We start from the raw sequence: 22,081 nt of genomic DNA on the forward strand, positions 1-22,081 counted from the left end.
GCCTTCACATACCACACTCTTCCAACGACACATTTCATCGCTTGTTGAACAGCCTACCCTGTATACTTCCAAAAATGCGTCCGCCGTACGATCAGCTCTTCGTTGAAGTAGAAAAACAAAAGGAAAGTGAATGCGAGATTTATGTGTGGGATTGCTAAAACGTTCATTGCTTGATTTCGCTCCGCATTTGTACACGGCGTCCCCCTCCCCGCCCCCCCCCCCCCCCCCCACAGATTTCTCGCGAAATAGCAGTGCATTTCGCGTATAGTTGGTCTAGTGAAACCTACCTGGCTTAAGTTTAGACGAACGTCTTTAGCATGCCAGAAGCTGCACTGTTTTTTTTTTCATTTCCGTTAGAGCTATTATGTTTCTAAATTCCGCATTGGCACAGCATTTATTTTTCTGTGGTTTCATTTTATTGGTTCTTGCTATATGGCGTGTGTGGGCACATATTTAACGACGCACAGGCTTGGAATATACTTAACATTTTCACATGGTTTATATTCTTATAAAGGGCATAAGTTATTGTCCGGGATTGGGTAATCACATCCCCGAAACATATTTTTCTGCGGCGTATATATGCGAAACGAAGCCGCATTCGTTGTCCACGCTGCAAAATGAAGCCAACCTCTCATTGTGCCAGTATCTGGTCTAAAGGAGGCGTCAGTAGAATTGATTTGTGCCTGATGTTTTGGAGGTGACATGGGTGATATGTTGCTGCCGTCGCCGACGCCCGGAAGAGCGGCGACGAAGCGCGCAGAACCGCGTCCCCGGGTAGCTCTTGCAGGCGATCGCGTACTCTACGAAGACGCAGCTGCTTTTTAAGTGACCTAAACGTACTCTTTGCCTATAGTCGGCACCATAACAAGTTTTTTTAGGGCGCGGAAAGGCGAAAAGAAGCGAAATAGAACCAAAACACTGCACGAGCCCCTATCAGTCACGCAGCGCAAATCCCGTCAACGCCGCGGAGAAGCGGCGGCAGGCGGCGCAGCGATCGCGAAGCTCGAGGCGTATACCCAGTGTTTCCACTTGCTTTGAAGGAAGCACAGAGGGAGGAGGAGCCGATGGGCAAGTGGGGAGAGGTGCATTTAATTGCTTCTGGCGCAGCTAATACTGAATGTAGATCAATAATTCCAATGGCATTGCATCGCTGTATTCGCCCTACGCGACAATACAGGCCTTTTGTAACTTTGACCGAAGGCTTTTCTGGGTCCCTTTAAGGGGCGCCGTAGTTAAAGCAGTAGTGAGACGAAGTTTTCTTGTTCAGTTTTTTTTGCTGTTATAGGTGCTTACCAGCCCAATAATCATACAGCGTAAGTAATTATTTACAGCCTCGTTTATTCGTGAAAGTCTCGGTTTCGGCAAAACGAACACCGAGGTGGCCGCCATAACAGGAGGGCGCTTGTGAAGCCACCGTTCTCGCTGCACCACTGCCGGTGTCGATCCCCGCTCGTACGCGCGCTTAGACGGGCCGTGTTCTCCACCATTTCCACGCGCCCGGGCAACATGATATCAGTCTCAAACCGTGACGCCTACACACGGCAGAGCAGCGCGCGCCAACCACAGCCAGTGCTTTGGCCACGTCACGGAACCCCTGACGTCGGCAGTTTGGGGCCATGGGCCATGCCAGGCGCTTTATTCTCGACTGCACAAATTCACAGTGAATTCGCTGTGTTTTTTGCGTAAGCAAAACGTAAGCAATACGTAACGTGAGGCACGTATAGCTATGACGACATGCAGTGTAATTTGACGCTAAACTCGAAGGTCACAGCCCAGCTATCAAATATTGTGCATAAGAGATATAGAAACAGTTGGCATGTATTATAAAAATAAGGACGGCAACTTAAGTTGGAAAATGAATCCCTTGTCTGCACAATAAATTGGCGTCAACACCACAAGGCGATCGAGTAACGTTGATCCAAAACGAGCGAAAGGTGGGTGTTGAGCTAAAGAACACCACAAAATCTTTTTTACCGTATCTGTTTCACTCGCTTTTAGTAACATAGTTGAGCTCTCTGCTTCAATGCAAGCTTTGTTGCGTTTTCACCTTCCCGGCCGCCACCACCGCCACGGTATCGTCTGCTGCTATGCTGCAAATGCATGCCGGGAGCGCAAAAAAATACGGCCGTGACCATTGGTAGTATCACGCGGTAAGGGCAGCGAATCGCTACGCCTGATAGCGGCATAGCGTACTGATGCTACGGATTCACATTCGTCAAGCTCGAGCTCAATCAGCGCAGTAATGAATAAAATAGCCAGTTTTCTTTGTTAGTTTTCTGTTGAATTAGATTATGCGACCCACCAGCTTACAGGAGGAGTGGGGACAAATTCCATGCGTTGGGTTAATTGTAACGGAGGGGCTTGTGGTGTCCTCTTATGTTACTGTTACGTCAAACAAATAATTGATGTTTTATTACCAAAGATAACAAAGACGAGGCGTTATTTTTATGTGCCGTTATGGCTGACTTGGAAACAGTCAAAACTATTATTTGTTTTCCTAGAAAACAGTCTTAAACCGCACGTCATGCGAAACTGCGCCTGTTGCAAATTCACAGGGATTACGTGCCACTGAAAGACGTAAGTCAGCAACGGCGGCCATTTTCGCGCTTATCAGTGTTGCAAGATTGCCGCAATCCACGGCCTCACTGTTAACTTCGACCGGGTCGTTTACTAACAACAGTGTTGAAGATGCAGCAAAACGCCATCTTTGGACACACTTCTGCTGCTGCAGCGCTTTTACACGCGTTATCTTTGTTTGGCATTCGGAAAGACGTTAGTCGCGCGCAGCCACGCAGTAGGGAGGACAAGCTAAGCCTACGAGAGTTCTTTTTTTTTTTCGAGGAGGTTAGGATTCTGTTTATTTGCCCTTTGTATATTGCATGGCCGATGATAAAAGCTGCATAGAAGCAGCTTGACCATCCCGTCAGCCCAATTGTAGCGCTAAGCAGCAGAAGGCAACAGGGACCGGGCACCTGGACGGGTGGCGCCATCGCTCTCCTCGTTAGTGGAACGAGCCGGTGCATTGGACTACACATCCTCCCATTGTTTTTGCCGTGTTTGCTTCGGCGCTTTCAATTTTTTGGTGGTGTTGTGAGCGGATGTGTGAGGTGAAACGAAGTCTAGACAGATGTGTTGGGTTCTTAGATGTAATAACGGCTACGTAAACTTCTAAAGTTGGTATGGGCTACAATGTCATGAGCGCGTTTTGTAGCGATCTACGCTTGGCTCTACCCGGTCTGAGTACGAATAAAACTACTACTATTAGTATTCTTTTTTTAAATGCACTGACAGCTACGTAAACTTATTTGACGCTTCTAAGTTTGGGAGTGGGCTACATTGACATGAGTGTTTTTTGCAGCTCTGCGCTTGGCTCTGAGCGAACTGAGTAGGAATAAAATTATTGATATTGATTTCTGCCACTTTAAATTGTCTTCACTGGTTTCAATGACTATGGTTTCCATGCCAGCCTTAACGCTGGGATACCTCGATACGCGTGGTTTGAAGAGAAAGGCACTTTTGTACGAGATCGATTACTGTGTGGCCGGAAACGTCGTAACAGTTTACGCTTTCTTTCTGTAATCGTGAGCTTCGTGTCTGTGGTTTTAGTGAGCGAAACTGTGACAGCATGGGAGCCTGAGAGCCGAAGCGGAACTCCCCCGTTTGTCGTGGTAATTTTGTCAAGAGCCAAAGTTATTGAACCACTTCACAGCCCAAGCTGCATTTTACCACCCATTTTACCACCTGCGGGGAATAAAGGCTGGTACCGATGGTTAAAAATTGTGGCAGTGTTACCGTTAGCGTTTGGTTTTTAATGCTTAAGTATGATTGGCCGAGTACCAAAAAATCGTGTAATACGCCTTGTGAATAAACCAACGGGAGACTATTTGCCTCAAATAGGAGTGCATCAGCCCGAGTCCTCCAGCACAGACGCATTTCCGACACGCTGACGCTGGAAGCAGTGAAGATTTGGAGTGGAGTGCACGGAAGGGAAAAATTAAACAGCAATATCATCCAGCCCTCCGTTTACCGATGAAGATGGTTGAACGCGAAGCTTTCTTTGTGCGAAATCGAATGGGAAATGGTCAAAGACAAAGAGGCTGCGATTAAACGACCAAACTGCATGCTGGTCAAATTCAAAGCTCAGCTAGTCAAAGTTTAAATCCAGAAGGCAACCAAGGAAACCCACACGAAAAAGCTTTGCCATAAGCCATCACCGTCGTTCGATGGAGATGTGCATGATTTTTCAAGTGTAGATGGCAACTTCTAAACCTCGACTGAAGCATTCAGTTGCAAAACAGAGGGTAGGTTTTTGGAACCCTCCTGTCTCTCGCCCACCAACCACGCGGGAATTGTTTTTTGAAAAACCATTAACCAAGTAGCCAGCAACCATTGCAATTCTTGTAAAGTAGTGCTTTTCGACGACAAGCAATAACGTTCTACTATGATGCGGCATTTGTTCTGTAAACAATTCCCGATGGCTGCAATAAGCGTATTTCTGTGAAATTAAACACGTTTATACCTAGTTAATGAAGTTACGGAAGCGTCGTTCATCATAACTTCTGTTTTGAGAAAAATCTTAGAAAGCACCCCCCAACTTCGTGTTTCGCTTGTGCACGATACCATTTCGTCATAAACGCCAAAGGCCAGCCCCGCAGCATTCCTGGACCGGCTGCACGCACCGGCTTTGTAGGAGCATTTAGCTGCATATTTCTCGATACGCCAAAATGCATGCAGACACGACAAATTTGCAAGAAGGAACGGACTTGCACTTCCAGCTTGACTTCCACCTTGGCGCATTGAGCGTCGTCTGCTATTTGTAATTACTGAGTGTCATGTGTCAAGGGCACCCCCTGAGAGGGGATGCATCAAAACCCCCTAAAAGAAAAAAAAGAACAAAGGAACGGCCATTTGAAGTGCGCGCCCGGAGCTCACCAATAAGCAAACGCCAGCGCCTAAACACCGAGGCATCATGGTCAAATATGGCAGCGCACTAGTCAACCAATGAGAGAACGCCGTGCTGGAGATGAGTGGCGTGATGACCATATATGGACATGAAAAGGAAATAAGCCAATGAGAGCGCGCTACGATCAAGCCCAGAGGGGTTAAGTTAAAAGCTGGTCGCACAAAGAGAAGGGAGAGGCAAGAAACCAGGAGGCGGCAGGAGCACGTGAGCTTCTAGGAACGAGCCAGGGCAACGATTATGCCTACCAAGCCTGGGTGGGAGCGGGCCGACTTCGCATCGGCTGCGGCATCCTAGGCGCACCACGACCCCGTGTCTTTGTGGCTCCAGCGTCGGCGGTCGGGCACCTGCGGCCAACGACTACGCTCCGTCGACCTTCGCTTCGACGGCCCCGAAAGGCTACGTTCAGGCCGAGGCTACCTGGGACCTCCAGCAGCAGCGGCTACCAGGGGGTAGCCACAGAGGAAACGTCAGGACGCGCGGAGCCCACGCCGTCTAAGGAAAGACCGAGCGCATTAAACGCCGGCATCGAAGCGAGACGAGGACGGCTACCATCGAATCTCGGCCACGCAATGGGTGCGACACGTCAGCGCCGATGGCAGCGGGGTAGGCCAGTCCATTAGGGACGCTTGTCGTAGGACACAGCTAGGAAGTAGTTGTGGTAGAGACTTGGCTCAGGACAGTGGTATTGTTTACTAAGGGTATTTGGACGAATTGTGCAGAAGTTTATTGTGGAGGCTTTTTGGGTTTTGGTGTGAATGGTATTTTGAGATGATTAGTTAGGGGTTGGATTTTTTATTGGTTGAATGAAATTGATTTATTAAGTGGTTTGCTTTAGGGGTTTTCCAAGTGTGCATAAATGTGTGTTTTGTCAAACCCATCAACGGCTTTCCTGCGTCAATCTCTCGGAGCTGGTCAAGACAACCTCACCATCCGTTCACGTGCCACCGAGTATGGGCGTAAATCACACACACGGCATGCCTCGCAACGGTCACCTCCACGCTCAAGATTTACCATTCTGAAAAAAGTCCTTTTGGTTATCTACGCTTTGCAGGCCTCACCATAGCAGAAAGACAGAAAGCCATGCGCAACAACGCTGCTCTGACCGCCACCGGCATTCCACTGGGGAGCGGTTCGACATGGCGGCGCTGTTCGCTAAAGCGACGGTGGTGCCATATAACGGCCGTCCGGTCCCTATATGCATTGTTGTACAGTTTCTACAGCAATCAATACAATGGCTTACTAAACCTACCTACAATTGACCTACAGTTGACCTACTAAAACGCATTAGCAACAAAAGGCCAGCACCCATGAATCGTCGCAGTGTACACGTAATGCGAAAGGACCAATGATCGTGGCGGTGCCACGGAACAATGGGAGAAAAGTGTGCCGATACTCTGTACCCTCATCTAGTGACACTTGCCGAGCGCGCAAGCGACAACCCTGCCGCGACGACGATAAACATTTCATACCCTCCTCCATCACCATTTCTAGAGGATTACAGCAGCCCTGCTGGACATCCACTATCGCAGAGCGGGATGGGGACCAATTTTTTAAGTAGAATAATTTTCTTTACTATGGGGCTAATTATTTTACAAAACTGATCCTGGCAGAATCTTGTTTGTCTTCAGGTAAAAGGCTTTGAAAAGCAGAATTCGTTTATCTAAAAAGGTCCCTGGAGCGCCGTCATCAGGGCCATTTTACGCTTGGTTTGAGCTGTGGAGCTGAAGTAAATATTGCTCGGTCAGGCCTCAGCAGTTTCTTTATACAGCCGTCTCGTTGCTCCATTAAATGAGTGTTGTGGGAGTCAGCTTCGAAGAAGTCTTTCCAAGAAATGAGAAAACCGCCATGCAGGTGGTTACTTGAAGTACCTGAATGGTCAGTTCATAGATGACCAGCCAAAGCTGGTACCAATATTTAGCCTGGACCCTCATGTCAACAAGTACGAAGTGGTAGCCACTATTGGAAGGGTGTCGGAAAAAAGTTTCCGCTGAAAGGAGAGGACTTTGTTCGTATGATTTGCATATAAATGCACAATGCCTGCCAGCGGACTGTAAGTTGGCGGACCTACGCCAAGTTGTCACTTAAATAAGCGGGAGCTTCACAAGGACGGTGGTTTCGCAGTTCTACGCCAACTTCGGAAAGCTAAAGACATTTCTGCTGTCCCAACATATTTTCACTACTGACAGTCTCATAGCGCTCCACCTCCTGAAGCAGGGAGGTATTTTCACTTCGTTTCTTGGTGACAATGTAGTACCTTTAAATAGTAATATCTTTGCAGTAGTACCTTACACTCCTCCATAACCATTTCTAGTGTCCTCCATCATCATTTGGTTTACAAGAGTACTACTGCACCATGCTCGTGCGTCTGACGACAATGAAGCACATTGAGAAAAAAAGACTTCACACGGGCTTCCTACGTTGAGGACACACTGTGCTCCGCCAATGTCACATGCTTCAAATGAGTGATACCTTTTACTCGCTTTTCCCACACGAACGCACATCGTGATTCCAATTGCAATCTGATGGTTTAGGCGTATCACTACAGTTTTCCAAAGATGTGCTCCTTTTCTATTTCTTCCCGTCATGCCCCGTATGCTACACTGCACTGGCCTTTTCCTGCATTTCTGTGGGCCTTAAGAGTACGGTACTACAGAAATACTGAAGCAGGAAGTGCTGTATTGATGAATTGAAGATGCCCTAATTTTGAGTTGATGCTATTTAACGCCCTTTGAGCTTCGAACGAATGGGCTACGGATACTTAATACAAAGTGAAAAACACGTACCTCTCTAACAGTGATGTCGGAATGGAGTAGTTGAAAAAGCCCGCGGGAATCACTGTAAAACGCAATCGCGTTCTAGAGTTAGACACTGTTACGACGGCAATGTTTTTGTCAGCCGTGCTAAACAGTGAAATTCTGGCTATCTATTTGCAGACTGCTTATGCGAGAGCTTCAACACTAATTAGCCACTTTTGAAGTTATAACTGCGTTAGATAAGTTTCCCGTCAATGTTTGTTCTAGGCAATGCTCTATTAGACGCTGTTCCTGAGCCAGATTTTTGGCCTCCTACTAGTATACTTTACACCCAGCTTTCAGGGTCAATCGGTGCCGCTTAGTAAATCCTGGGCGTGACAACGTGGAGTTTCATCTTTAAAGTCGGCTGTTGGCACTTCACCGAGCACGGATATAGTTAATAGGTTAGAGCAGGGGTCAGCAACCTACAGCCTGCGGGCCCCAAGCGGCCCGCGGGGCAGTTTTATGGTGCCCCCAGCCCGTCGTCAATACGCCCACCGCGGCCAGTTCTGTCCTCAAACTGCGCTGAACGGAAAACACTAACACTGGTTACGGTCGCTTCCAGTTGGCATTGTCCCCCATATTTACATTTAGCCAGACTATTGTAGATTATTGCCAAATATTATTGCCAATTGGCTGAAATTTATCTTTTTGCTTGCAAAGCCCCCCTTCCCCCCATCCCCCACCCGATTTGTCTTCTGAACCTCCACAGTGTCGGCTTCATGAAACTTGGCCCTCCACCTCAAAGTTGCGCACCCCTGAGTTAGAGAACACTTTCAGCCAATATGGTTATTCGTTAACAACGTAGGAATGATTTGTCTCATCCCTGGATAAATGACTTTGCTCAGAAATGTTATGCCCGTCACGATGGTCCATTTCATAAAATCAAGGTAATAAGTCACTGCGTCGTAACAGATACAGCACCCACGTGACGCAGCTGTAGCCAGGCTTTCATTAAACTGATCAGCATACCCTTTTGCAGATGTCTTCTCACACAGGGATGCTACGAACAGTCCGCCTGCTTTTAGTGCAGCGTTGATGCTAGAGTAGTCAAATACGTAAGGAACTATTAAACGTGTTAACTGCACCAATTTTGCCCTTTTGTGCAAATTCAGAGCCTTTGTGAGTCCGGCGGCGGCGTGGCGTCCGATCACCAGAACCTTGACTGCTTGATTTTACAGGTGGCCGCAGTTACCGGCAGACGCAGTTCTTCGTCGTCCAATGTGCGCGTGTTTCCATCACAGCTTTCCTATTCTCGGGCCGCGTACGCCTCGACCAGTTATGGTTTTCAAGCTTCCAACTTACCATCGAAGTTCATCGCTGGCACTGGTTACGGACTTGAATGGGACTGTTTCTACAACGCTTGGTATGGAGCGGGAGTGTCGCTGTTATATCTACCGAATTTAGCGGTGAATATAACCTCGACACCCCCTAAACCTCCTCTTCAGAGGGTCTGGCGGTGGTGTAAAATCTCTACAAGCTAGTCTGCTTGATTTTAAAGGCAGGCTAACATTTCAACTGTTACAGAAGTGATGATCATTTTTTGTTGCTGCTGCCGGATCATTTTTTGTTGCTGCTTGCACATATGCTCTGAATTCATCGTTGAGTTGGCTAAGAACGTTACTGCTGCTTTCTGGAGGACATCGAGTGTAATCCTGGACCAGAGATTAAGATATGCGGAAGATATGTTTTTGCCGGTCATCAAAAAAATAGCCAGGGTATTGCCATCCTCACTACTATAGTAGCGTCTCTCGATAGCAAGTTAAAAAATGTGGAGGCACAGACAGCTGCTGCTTCTGACCTATTTCCGCGAATGCGCGAACTAGAAATTACTGTCAAGGGCCTGAAAAACACAGTTGAATTTCTTAATCACCTTAACGACGATTTGAAAAATCGCCTTCGAAGAAACAACGTGATCATTTGCGGTCTAAGGGAAACAGCAAAAGGGACTCCTGAGCACCTACTAGAAACCGTATACGAACTCATAAATGTTAAACTGGGCGTCAAGTGTGAGAACATTGAGTGGTGACACAGGTTGGGAACTCGAAAAAGATAGTCCACGACGTGTTATTATTAAGATCATTGATTTCCGAACGAATACACAAATTTTGAGCAACTCATGAAAGCTAAAAGAATAAAAAATATACATAAACAAAGACTTCTCGTCACGTGTCCCACAAACACGGAAGTCTTCGTGGCAGACCTCGGCAAACATCACAAAAAATGCAGATAAAGTCCGACTTCACCACGATACTCTCATCGTTGACAGCGTTCGTTATGGTTGGGACGAAGCCAGCGGCACCCTTGTTAAATATTCTGAACCGGCGCCACAACGCCCGCCCGCACGTGCGCCTTAACATTAATCTCAACAACGTCCTACAGAATGACTTCGTATTGATCCAAATTTGGTAATTTTGAACATTAATTTAGTAGCGTACTAAATAAAATTGATAGGTTTAATTGGCTTATTGAATGTCCCCAGCCCTCAATTATTTTCGTCACTGAAAGCCAGTTAAATGATTCGATCTGAGATGCTGAAATTCTGCCCCCAAGGTTAATCGACTGCATGCAAGGACCGACAAAGTGGTCGTGGAGGGAATGTACCACTTTTGCAAGGACCGACAAAGTGGTCGTGGAGGGAATGTGGCATTTTTTACCAAAATTACACTGAATTTTCTTTGCTTCCCGATCAGCCAAACACCAAATCTATCTGTACAAGGTAAAAATTTCTGGCTTGGCTATTGCAATAGGAGCTATTTATCGCCTCTAAACGAAACTTGTGACGTTTTTTTTTCTGATATTACCAACTACATTGGAAATCGCAAGCTTCACCTAGGTAAATTATTTTTGGATGGCGATTTCAATACCCGGTGCATTGACTGGAATAATCTTGCATCCTACGGTCTTGACAAAAAGCTTTGTGACTCGGTTGTTAAGATGGCTGTATCATTTGACCTCGCTAAAATTGCCACCTCGGCTACCCGTGAAAATTCAACACTTGACCTTGTCTTCATAAGCGCTGAATTTTGCAAGAAGGCGATATCACAGTAAGGTTGTCACAGGCTTGTCTGATCACAATGCTGTAATCAAGTGGGTAAATATAGCCTGCCCGCCTAATCGACAAGAATTGAAGTATGTGTTTGATTTTCGCCGTGCTGATGACAACTCTATTATCAATACTCTGCCGTCTTGTTTCGATGATTTTTTTTCCAAGCAGTGGACTCAGTGATGTAAATGTACACTCTGGTTAATTTCATGGTATTGTCAAGGAATGCATATCAAATTTAGTGCCTGAAAAGTGTATTAAACGCAATACAACACATTCCTGGTATACAAGGGAAATCATCAAACTAACTCGCCGTGAGAAGCCACTCACAAAGGTCGTACTCTTCTGTCAGCTATGCGCACATGACCGCTTAGTTCTTTGAAATGCACTTTGAAGGCCAAAATGAAGGAAGCGAGAAATTTCTGTTTCAAAAGTACATTGGCATACTTTATGGTAGAAAACCCGACCAAATTCTGGAAGTCTATCAACTTTAAGCCATCTGTTCAGTCTTGTTTCTTTATCAATGACCAACCGTGCTCCGATTGTAAAACTATTGCACAAAGCTTCAACAGTTGTTTCAGGTCCGTTTTCTCTTGTAATAACGGCACTATCCCAGATTAGGCTTGTAAATTTGCTCAGTATACAAATCCAGACATCACAGTGGCTTGTTCGGGTGTTCACAATTTGATACTAAAATTAAACGTGACTAGAAGTTATTGTCCTCATGGCATTTCTAATAAGTTCTTGAGTTGGTACTCCAAACGATGCGCTTGTTATTTGACAATCATTTTTAATAAATCTTTTGCGTCGGCCACTGTTCCTATATTTTGGAAGACAGCTAATGTTTTCCCGTTATTTAAATATGGCAATAAGATTTCATTCCAAATTTTAGGCCCATTTCCCTAATTGCAACAAGCTGCAAGCTCCTGGAATACATCATTCATAAACATATTGTTGCGTATTTGCACGCGAATAACTTTCTGTCTCATGACTTACGAGCTGGATTTTAAACAACGCAGCTCTTGGAATTCACCCATGACATTTATGTCGGCTATATGTGTTTGTGATCGGAGCCCGTCGTTACCGCGGGTGACCAAAAAACCCTCAAGCCGTCGCAGAACGGCTTTTACCTTGGCCATCTCCCACTTTATAGGGCAACAACAAAAAAGAAAAACAAAGAAAGAAACAAAGAAAGAAAGAGAAAAAGAAAGGAAGAGAGGAAGAAAGAAAGAAAGAAAGAAGGAAAGAAAGAAAGAAAGAGCGAAAGTAAGAAAGAAACAAACACTTACACACCACTGAACAAGGGGTCAGAAGAACGCAATCTTTATAGACTACTCAAAAGCATTTGGCAAGATGTTCCACAAAAATTCTTCTCAAACTTAGGCCCTATTCTCAACATTGCGTATTAATTGCGTTCTCGATCTCAATTTGTTACTTTCAACCATGTGCAGTCATCCTTTGTTGAAATTACGTCCGGTGTACCGCAAGGCTCTGTGCTCGGGCCTCTGTTATTTATTATATGTATTGATGATGTTGTTAATGTCATCTCTGGAACCCCTGTAAACATACGTCTGTATGCCGATGATTGCGTGCTGTATAGCTGTATTACGACTTTCCAAGACCAGTCAACACTCAACAACGTATTCTCGCTGTTCTGCAATTGGAGTTTCACGTGGCAAATGCCCATAACTTACAATAAAACTGTGGCGATGACTTTCTCAAACAGAAAACAGCCTCTCTGTTTCAGTTATAACTACACTGGGTGCACCCTGTAGTGAGCGAATTCAAATGTATCGGCGTCACCTTTTCACCTTACCTTAAATGGGGCAAACATGTAGATAAAAGTTGTCACGCTCTAAAGAAACTATGTTAATTAAAGGGTTGTATGAAAAACTCCACTAAAAATGCAAGTAACTGCCTACAAGAATTTTGTGAGGTCGATGCTCGCGGACGCCTCGGTGGTTTGGTCGGCTCATCTTGAGCAAGATAAAAACAGGTTCGAATATGTACACAAAAATGCTACACGGTTCATATTTAATCGTTACAATCGAGACTTTTCACCGCCTTCACATGCTCATTTGCTGTCACTTCATGCACTCGAACACCGCCGTACGCGGGAGAGCGTTATCTGGTTGCGCAAGATTGTAGACAACACAACCCACATCCACGCCTCCTTATCTTTCGCTGATGTACCAGTGTGCACAAAGTACCGATGCTTTGAACATTGTAACCTTCAGGTCTCGTCTGGATCGCTTCAAATTCTCTTTTTCTCCGCGTGTGGTGGAACTGTGGAACAAACTTTCTGGTGCTTTGTGTAGACAAAACACTGTAGAGTTATGGGAGAGTTTTATGTTAGTCACGAAATTGTGTGCACTGTTTTCTTTTCTGTTCTTGTTTGATTTTTCTGTGCCTTCTCCTACAATGTTCCAGTCATGGCACCGCAGTATTTGTAAATAAATAAATAAATAAATAAATAAATAAATAAATAAATAAATAAATAAATAAATAAATAAATAAATAAATAAATAAATAAATAAATAAATAAATAAATAAATAAATAAATAAATAAATAAATAAATAAATAAATAAATAAATAAATAAATAAATAAATAAATAAATAAATAATTAAATAAATAAAAATAATAAATGAAATAAATGTAGTTAGTCTGTGTAATATTGTTTCCGTTCGTCTGTGCGGGAATTTTCAAGTTTTCTATCGCCTAATGAAGGCGGTGTATACCGTCAATATTTTTGAATTCGTTTGTTTAATGTTATGTTTTGTTACTTATCCTTTTACTTTTTTAATATCTTCAACCAATTACCTCTATTTACCCTATTAAAACTATCAAATATGTTGATTGTGCAAATTATGCATTTTTGTGCAATAGAATAATTGACGCAGTTATGTTTAATGCAAATGCCCGGTTGGCCCGCTATTACGGTTTGTGTTCTTTTATTAACGCGTTTTGTTATTCACGCTGTGGAGCCTCTGCGACCATACTAATCCCGGCGTGTCGTGGTCAAATTATTTTGCATTCCAACCTAACTATGTATTCGAGAGGTTTTTAATTAAGGACGCTTGAGTTGTGCAAATATTCTCGTCGTTGCGAATACACGTACGCCCGAAAGCGTTCGCAATTTTGATTGATTGATTGATTGTGGGGGTTTAGAGCTCCGACGCAACGCAGGCGATGAGGCGCGCCGCAGTAGAGGGCTACATATTAATTCTGACCACCTGGGGACCTTTAACGTGCGCTGAAATCTCGTACACACGGGCGTTTTTGCTTTTCGCCTCCATCAGAAAAGCGGGCGCCACGGCCGGGAATCGCACCCGCGACCTCATGCGTAGCAGCACAACGCCTTAGCCACTGAACCACCGCGGCGGGTCGCTGTTTTGAACAGCAAAAATTAGTTATTTTCAACAATCCCAAACTTGACACGTTGAACGTGCACCTGTATTATGAGCGCACCGTAAAGTTTTAACGGCGTAACGGAATAACATAAACCATCCGGGAATCTTTAACTTGCTCGGAAATCTCGAAACGCGCGCGTCTCAGTTTTGCGCCTCCAATAGAAATACAGCCGTCGAAGCCGGTATCGATACAGCCTCCTTGTACGCAGCAGTCCGACGCCGTTGCCAGCTCACCAGTGGTTTTGTTGCGTACCCTTCGCAAGCTCTTTAGGCGCACTTCAAGGAGAGGAGTATGCAGAGTGGGCGATGTCTTGCGTGCAATTATTCTTAAGATATGTGCTATCCGCACAAATGTTATGTGTACGACGTATACTCACCGAGTGACTGAGAATCCCCTTTGAAGTGACAGTCGGTATCAAACAGGTTGGAGTGGTGCCTGAAAAAACAAAACAAAAACATCTATCACCGAATTTTCTCCAGCTGATCTCTCGTTTTTACACCAGTTCGGGAAATGCAAGAATAGTATGCGTCGACGTCTTATTAGTACGTTGTCCAACATTTTCAAAGGCAAAGCTTGTGATGGCTACGGCTCCGAAAATTTTTTTATGCGCCCGAGCAAGAACGCCTTGCGGCGAAGCCACCGTTATCGCGAATTCTCAACAAAGTGAGCGTAAATTTTGTTTCGTCGAGACATTTCCAAAAACAATTATGTAGCATCTGCCAGCGAAGACTACTCTATAAATGCCCCAAGGTTAATTTCTCATTTAAGGTTAATTTATTTCTCCCAAGGTTAATTTATTTCTCATCATTAGTCACGCCAGTGAACCTGTACTTGTTAGATTTACAGATCCCTGCTGTCAATTCATGGTAATCTACGTCAAGTGCGTGGTCACATTAAAGGGACCCTGCAACACACTTTGAGCAGTGCAAGTAAACCTACGCGACGTTTAGATTACACTGGCAGGAATACCCGAGCCAAATATTACACGTGCACGTGAAGCGGTGAGCGCGCAAAGCGCTGTCAAAGACGCGGAAAAGCCGACCGCGCTCTCTTCAGCTCTCCTCATTATGCACCCCTAGCATGGCCTAAGCGACGTCACTGAGGCCATGGCTGTCCGATCGGCTGTCACTGGTCAACTTCGCGGCTAATTTCTCCCATTTCCGCTGTCGTCAGCGCTGTGTACGAGCCTCTTCTATGCCTGAACCCGTAGGCAGTTTTGCCGTTTCTTTTGTGTTTTGAGTGCGTGAATAGTTTGAGTGATGAGCTCAATACTTCCCTTTCAACAGGAACACTCGACAACAAACGTTTATTGCTTCAAAAACGCCCCAACCGCCCGAGCGCGCGCTTGTGGCACCAGACCGGGAATAGACCCCACCACGTTGCGGAAGAAAGGAGAGAACTCCCCGGCCTGTGATATATCGAAGGCCTCCGAAGAGAACGCCACCAGCCGCTCCCGTCTCCGGGAGAGAGCGCGCAGCTATCTAAAAACGTTGCGCGCAGCTTTCGTCGCGTTGGCCGCGGTCGAGTTGAGAGGGAACGATTATGCTCGATTTCTCATCGCGCGTAGTTTCGGTAATAGTGAACGGATTTTCATCATTCTTGCGGGAGGATATTGCTGGGACAATTGACTTTACCCCAAAATACATTTCTAGTACTCGATGGTAAGTGTTACAAGGTCCCTTTAAAGGCTGTTCGTGTTATCAAACCCTTGCCAAAAAATTGCATGACAATTGGCCGCTAAGTCGACTTTATCATTTGGATGCGCTTGATTTAGTTCTCATGCGCTTGTGCCCAATAAATATGTATGAACCTTCGTTAAAAATTCAATGTCACATTTATGTCTTGTGGTCATCAGCCTTCACAGAGTGGAATGGCTCATGGATTTGTTTTGGCAGATATAAACAAGAGTTTGTTTCTTGTTATTATATTTTAGTTATTTTTTACCGCAGCCTTATATTGGCACAAAATATTACCAATGACTCGGCTACGCCAGGATATACGTAGCGTGAGCTTAGGTTCAGCAATCCAATTGAATCCAATCCATTCCAGTCCAGTCCAGTCCAGTCCAGTCCAGTCCAGTCCAGTCCAGTCCAGTCACTTCTCCTCGCGCATGCGCAGCACGGCTCTCCAGGTACCACGCGAAACGGCTATCAAGCGACTCCGGCGCAACGCCAGACTTGGCGACTGCGCAACGGAGGTGCACAGCTGGGCACGCCCCGCCGCCAGTGCGTCTGCCGTGGCTATGACGTCATTCCTCTATAATGCGCAGACCGGCGAATGTGCAGACCCAATTCTCTACACACCCGTACTCCAATTGAATTGGATTTCCAATCGAATCCAATACAATCCAATGTAATCGAATCCAATTCAATCGAATCCAATCCAATGCTCCTCGCGCTTGCGCAGCACGGCCCTTCAGGGTCCACGCGAACTGCTCAACCTCAGCCAGTGTAGCTTACGCTACAAAAGGTGACACATGCGTGTCTAACAACACACGTGATACGCTACAACTATGACGTCCCGTTCTGAGGTGGGTAGAGTTCTGGTATATTGCGCAGCCGACTATTTCGTTCACAACGCTCGCGCTATTTTATTAAAAAGAACTTAAAGGAGTACTGACACCAAATTTTGATACCTACAAAATGATATAATTGGCTTCAGTAGTTTGTACAGATGCCTCACAGAAATGTTTGCAGCGATCCGAGGCCGGAATCACATCTAAAATCGATTTTGATTGTCCAGGCCGCGAGCTTCCACAAATCGGCAGCACTAGCGCAATCGCTTTCGGCGTGACGAAACATTGGCCTACGTGTTTGGCCGGTTCAGGGTGACGTCATATAGTCGTTTTCAGAACCGGAAACGATATCCTGCGCTGCTGTTGTCGGTGGTATTCGTTTGGGCAGGAGACGTGGGCGTAGCCGTGTGAGCAATGCTTGTAAACGTTGCGTGTTCGACGTCTTTGCTCTTCAGTTCGTTGCCGGCGCATGGTGTTCGGCACTGGGGCCGAAAACGGCGTGGTGCGCGATGTCGACGGGCACCGCGGCGACGCGGCGGTGCGCGTCGCCGAGCTCGCCCAAGTTGTGCTATGGCAAGCTCGCGGTATGCGAAGTACTGCTCGTTGAAGCCTGCCCGAGCAAATCGAAGACGACGCCAAGATGCATTATTATCCACGCGACGACGTGCAGCGCTAAACGTGGACTTCGTGGAGTTCGTGCACGCCGGCGGCCGCAAGAACTGTCGCCCAAGCCAGCGGGCTCGGGGTTGCACGGGTCACCTTGGGTGTTGGGAACCTAGTATCGTGGCGACTATTTGATCGCTGGTATCTGTACAACTGCGAATGACCATCCCTTACACAACTTTTCACCACACTATCATCCCCTTTTTCGCATATGAAGCTTTATTTTGGCAATAATTTCCGTTTCTGCGATCGGTGACCAAGACATCTGCCGCGGCCTGTTTTGATTCTAGCGCGCAGGTGGCGCCATCTTTCAGCCGCTCGCCGCACCGTAGTGCCGACAGTGCTGGGTCGGAGCGCCGAACCCGGTCAGCGTAGGCTTACCATCGCGGCAAATATCTGAACGCCACTTTTAAATTCAGCGCTGATAACAACTCCTAGCACAGTTTTCAACACACTAACATCTAGTTTCTCGCATGTAGAGCTTCTTTTTCGTGATAAGATTGCTTAGAAGAGTGGCGACAAGCTGTTGCTATCAGGGTCTGCGCCGGTTCGAGCCGCAGTGATATTAAAAAACGGACGACGGCAAAGACATCGCCGGCCTAATCACCTGGCCAAATAAAGTTGTTCTGTCTGTCGGGTGGCAGTGACTCATCCGAGTCTGAAGATTCAGACGACATGTCGACTGCGCGGGCGAGTCTCGGACCATGTGCAATCGTAGCAGACGATGCGGCGAACGCATGGAGGAAAAAAAAACGTCCCTGACGTCACGGGTGAGACCGTGACGTAAGGCTGCCCGCTTGCAGGCTGGCCTTCGAACGGCCATTTTCCCGCGCGGCGACCAAATTTGAAATTGGTTGCAATAAACGTGCTATAATTAATTCTGTGTTGGCGGATGGCGGCTTTCGGTTCGATTTTCGTAATTACTGGGCCAATAGGTATTCTTGACAGCATAAAAACTGAAAGCGAGAAATTTCGTGTCAGTACTCCTTTAAGGAAGCCCACTGGTCGGCCTACAAGGACTAAGTCACTGGTTCTGATGGTGACAGCCTGGGTTCGACATCCAGAAATTGTAAACATGTTTTTGCTGAATTTCTCAAAAAAAAAACACTTTTTTGCTGAAGTATACTGAATTTCTGAAACGTACCCTGATAACGATTCAACGCATTCTTCTCCTAATTTTTGCAGCGTAAGTGATAATGACAGACGGAATAAATACCGAGCGGCTTACAAAAAAATATGGTTTTACAATGAACACTTCCAAGGGATGTTGTTATGCGGTTGTTCTGTAACTTCGTCTTTTCCCGCTGTTTATTTCTACGGTGAACAAAAATGTATTCTATGTTGCGGTTCCCCTCAAATATTCAGTAATCATTAATTCTCACGGTCACAAGTTTGCAGGCACGTAACCATATATAGCTTCCCACTCACTGTCCAGATATAAAAATTTTTTTGGTTAACCCTAGTCGATAGCGAAAGCTTCACTGCCATGACTAGGTCTATTGTCGAGGTGTGGTCAAGGTGGGGTTTCGCAGTGATGTACAGATATGTTTGCAATGAATACACTGCTTATGGATAATTTTTTCCGCCTCACGGCGTTGTTTACGCCTCGCCGCTGCACGAGCGGCCACAGGTGGATGTTCGTCCTTCTCCATCGCACACGGCTTTGAGCCGCACATGGCCTCCTGGCGTTCATTTTTCGCGCACGCTTATCGCTGCGGCGGAAGCCTCCTCGCCTTCCTACGCCAGGTGGCGACACTGGTTTCGCGCACGTCTCCGTTCCCTCCTCGCCTATCTCTCCCTTGTAGCCTATGTCTTCCCGCCATCGGGCCGCTGCTCCGTGCCGGGCGCTTGCGGAAGGGGGCTTGACCTCCAAATCTCAAGGTCAGAACTGGTCACCCCGCGAAGACTGCCCGAGGTAGCGTAGTGTACCTTTCGTTACACAAACCAAAATTAGAGGGCAGTGTACCTAAACAATAAGCAGAACCAATAACAACCGCAATGTATAATGCTGCGCAAGTAACGTACGGCACGCATTAGAGCAGAAGATTTGTCGAAAGATTCGTGCGAATGTCATTCGCGTGTCGTATACCTTTTGTCGGATTCGATGTACTTCTTTCGTACGTTCCAGTGGGATGCCACGAAGGCGCTTAGGTTTATTATGGTGTCAATGGGGGTTGTCGCACCTTCCAACGCCCCTTTAACCTGAAAATGGAGAACATTGGCCTTTTTTATGACGCTCAAGATGGGCAAAGCAACAACCATGAGAAGCAATTCGGAATCAGCCTATTCGGCTTTGCTGTCGTGGCGCAGATGAAATTTAATCTTTAAGCGCAATAAGACGAGTTGTTGGAAATGCGGACTTATACGGAAACCCATTAATGCGCACCTGTCACGAAAGCCGGAAAGGGGTATTTCAGCTGGGCTTTAATTTAATACAGGGCAATACCTAGCACCTGTGTGATCTAATTTTACTCCTATTCAAGTTTAGTTCAGTTTCCATTCAGAGTACTTTCATGTCAATGCAATTGCAATTTCATTTAAAGATAAAACCCGCCAAAAGCCCACGTGCGCGGTATTCAGTAAGCTAAATGCTGCAAAAATATTGGAACTAAAACTAACATAAAACAATTCCAACGCGAAATCCTTTACTCTCCTCGTCACCGTAGCGTGTTTAGGGCCACTGAGCACAAGTCGTTCGCGGTCCTTTTTGCGAAAAGAGCACACACGTTGTAAATAGCCATAAAAAATGGCCGCGTATCTGATCCTTTCGTTGCAAATCTGATCCTTTCGTTGCAAAGACAACGGTCGACTTGCACCCCTGCTAAGTAAATGTCTTCCTTTTCTTTCCCGCTCACCTCTCATTCTGTTCCTCTCCCGTCTCATTCCTCTCAAGATAACACGCTAGATGTTTACTGAAGTCAATTTAAATTTACCGCGGTCCACTGCTCCAAGTCGGGTGTCACGATGCCAGCGCTGACGTACGGTGGAGACACGTGTGAATTGAGACACCCTACAACATTTATAGAACCACGTTGCCCTATTCCACGAGCGTTCCAAGCGGAATGTAGAACGTATATAGTGGTACCTTTCGTTGCGGTTACCGTTCAATTTCATGAAAAGCTGCCAGGGGCTATAGTAGCGCGGGCAACACCAGGCGAAGATTTTCTGCAGTTTAAGTAGTATTTTACATGCTATCGCAAAAACGAATTATCAATGATTTTTTAAATAAAGGAACACTGCAAACATCCCTTATGTATTGCTTTTCTGCCTCGTATTTGCGTAATGTGTTCTTCTTGTTCTACAATGTTGGCAAGTATGAACATTGCCACCGGACTTGCACGTTTTGATTTGGTTGTGGGCATATTAGACTACTGCGCAGCTTTGGTTTCGCTTTGGCCGGGTGGCTGAATCGAGTCACAGACAGACAGACCAAAATGTCTGCGATTAGGTAGCCCAAGAAAGACTATCGTCTTTTTAAAAAGACCCTCTACAATCTGCCTGTGTTCGAAAGTCGCATACATCCAGAAGCTGGACCACTCTAGCAAGAGATCTCCCGGTATATGCTTGTGGCCAGCTATCGTAAGCCACATCCACTGAATCTCGGAACTTCTTTGCTTTCTATACTCCCTCAGCCGGCAGGGTGGCTGAAGACCCCCACTGACAGTTCTCAGAATGAAATGAAGGTCTCTCTCCGTGTACCTGCGTTGCACGGATCGCCACACTGCTTTGTGTGCTCACTGCAAGGCAGCAGACCAAGCAGAGTCATGGTCTCATGGCATGGGTAGTACGCTGTCGTGCCGTTTCCGTCCTGGTTGTCGGCCATATCGATGGCAAAATCCGGAATGAAGTTTCAAGATTTTGTGCAAGTAATTAGTAGGCAGAAAGTCCATATTTTCTCCCGGGGGGTTGAATAGATGCTAAGGAATTTTAAAGCACATTGTTGGTACTTCTTAGCGCAGCTATAATATTGAAAAATTTTAAGATTTACGTTTATTCACTCTGTACGGTACGGAAAGAACTTTATTTCACAAGCCCAGCCTGTAGTAGGCCCAACTCCTAGTAAGAGGTGAAATTTCAATATGTACGATTTTTGAGAACTCACCTGAGCAGCGTATTTGGTGGCGTACGGATGGTATGACAAATGGGAAGGAAATGTTGTGTGCAGGTTGATGTTCTTCGCCTGTAACCCAGAAATTATTGTTAAACGTGTGGTGCATTTGACGGGGCTGGCACTGCCATGCTTATTGTTAGGAAAAGTAAGGAAGCACATCAGGGAATGCACAATACACAGTCAAGATCTTCAAGGGCCCTGCTCTGAGAAAAAAAGTAACAATTCAATTCGGGGAATATGAAAGCCCAGCAAAACCTTGAGAAATGATAGGATTGTGAATGCGTACGTATTACTAGACGTAGCGGCAACGCCATTGCGGCTAAAGAGCTTTGGATTGAGAAGTAAGCTTCCGTGAATACGTCAGCGCACTTTTAGTTCTATTCTTTGTATTTGTTGGTTTCTTATGTTACCATTTAACCAATTATGTACAGTTATGCCGTCGTAACGATAAAATGTTTAAATGTTTTTAATTATTTTTCTTGCAAATGCAGGTCGTTCCAGGGTTGGTCAGTTTTCCGGATGTTTTTGACCATCCGTCGGCCATCTGATTGAAGCTGTGTTATGTTTGTCTTAATATT

General features: G+C 45.9%; 1 protein-coding gene across 1 annotated transcript in view; it reads right to left on the reverse strand.

The window, feature by feature from the left end:
• The window catches only part of LOC144172449 (neprilysin-2-like), a gene marked incomplete at its 5' end in the record, with an annotated part of 50,859 nt that overhangs the window by 22,313 nt on the left and 6,465 nt on the right, over positions 1–22,081 (reverse strand). The window contains 2 exons of the mRNA XM_077701148.1: positions 7,747–7,798; positions 14,591–14,649. Coding sequence (XP_077557274.1) covers positions 7,747–7,798; positions 14,591–14,649 — 111 coding nt within the window. The remainder of the gene's footprint in view (positions 1–7,746; positions 7,799–14,590; positions 14,650–22,081) is intronic.

The sequence above is a fragment of the Haemaphysalis longicornis genome, unplaced genomic scaffold, assembly GCF_048455015.1.
Source record: "Haemaphysalis longicornis isolate Haplotype H1 unplaced genomic scaffold, Haemaphysalis longicornis Haplotype H1 scaffold_207, whole genome shotgun sequence".
In the NCBI taxonomy this organism is placed as follows: Eukaryota; Metazoa; Arthropoda; class Arachnida; order Ixodida; family Ixodidae; genus Haemaphysalis; species Haemaphysalis longicornis.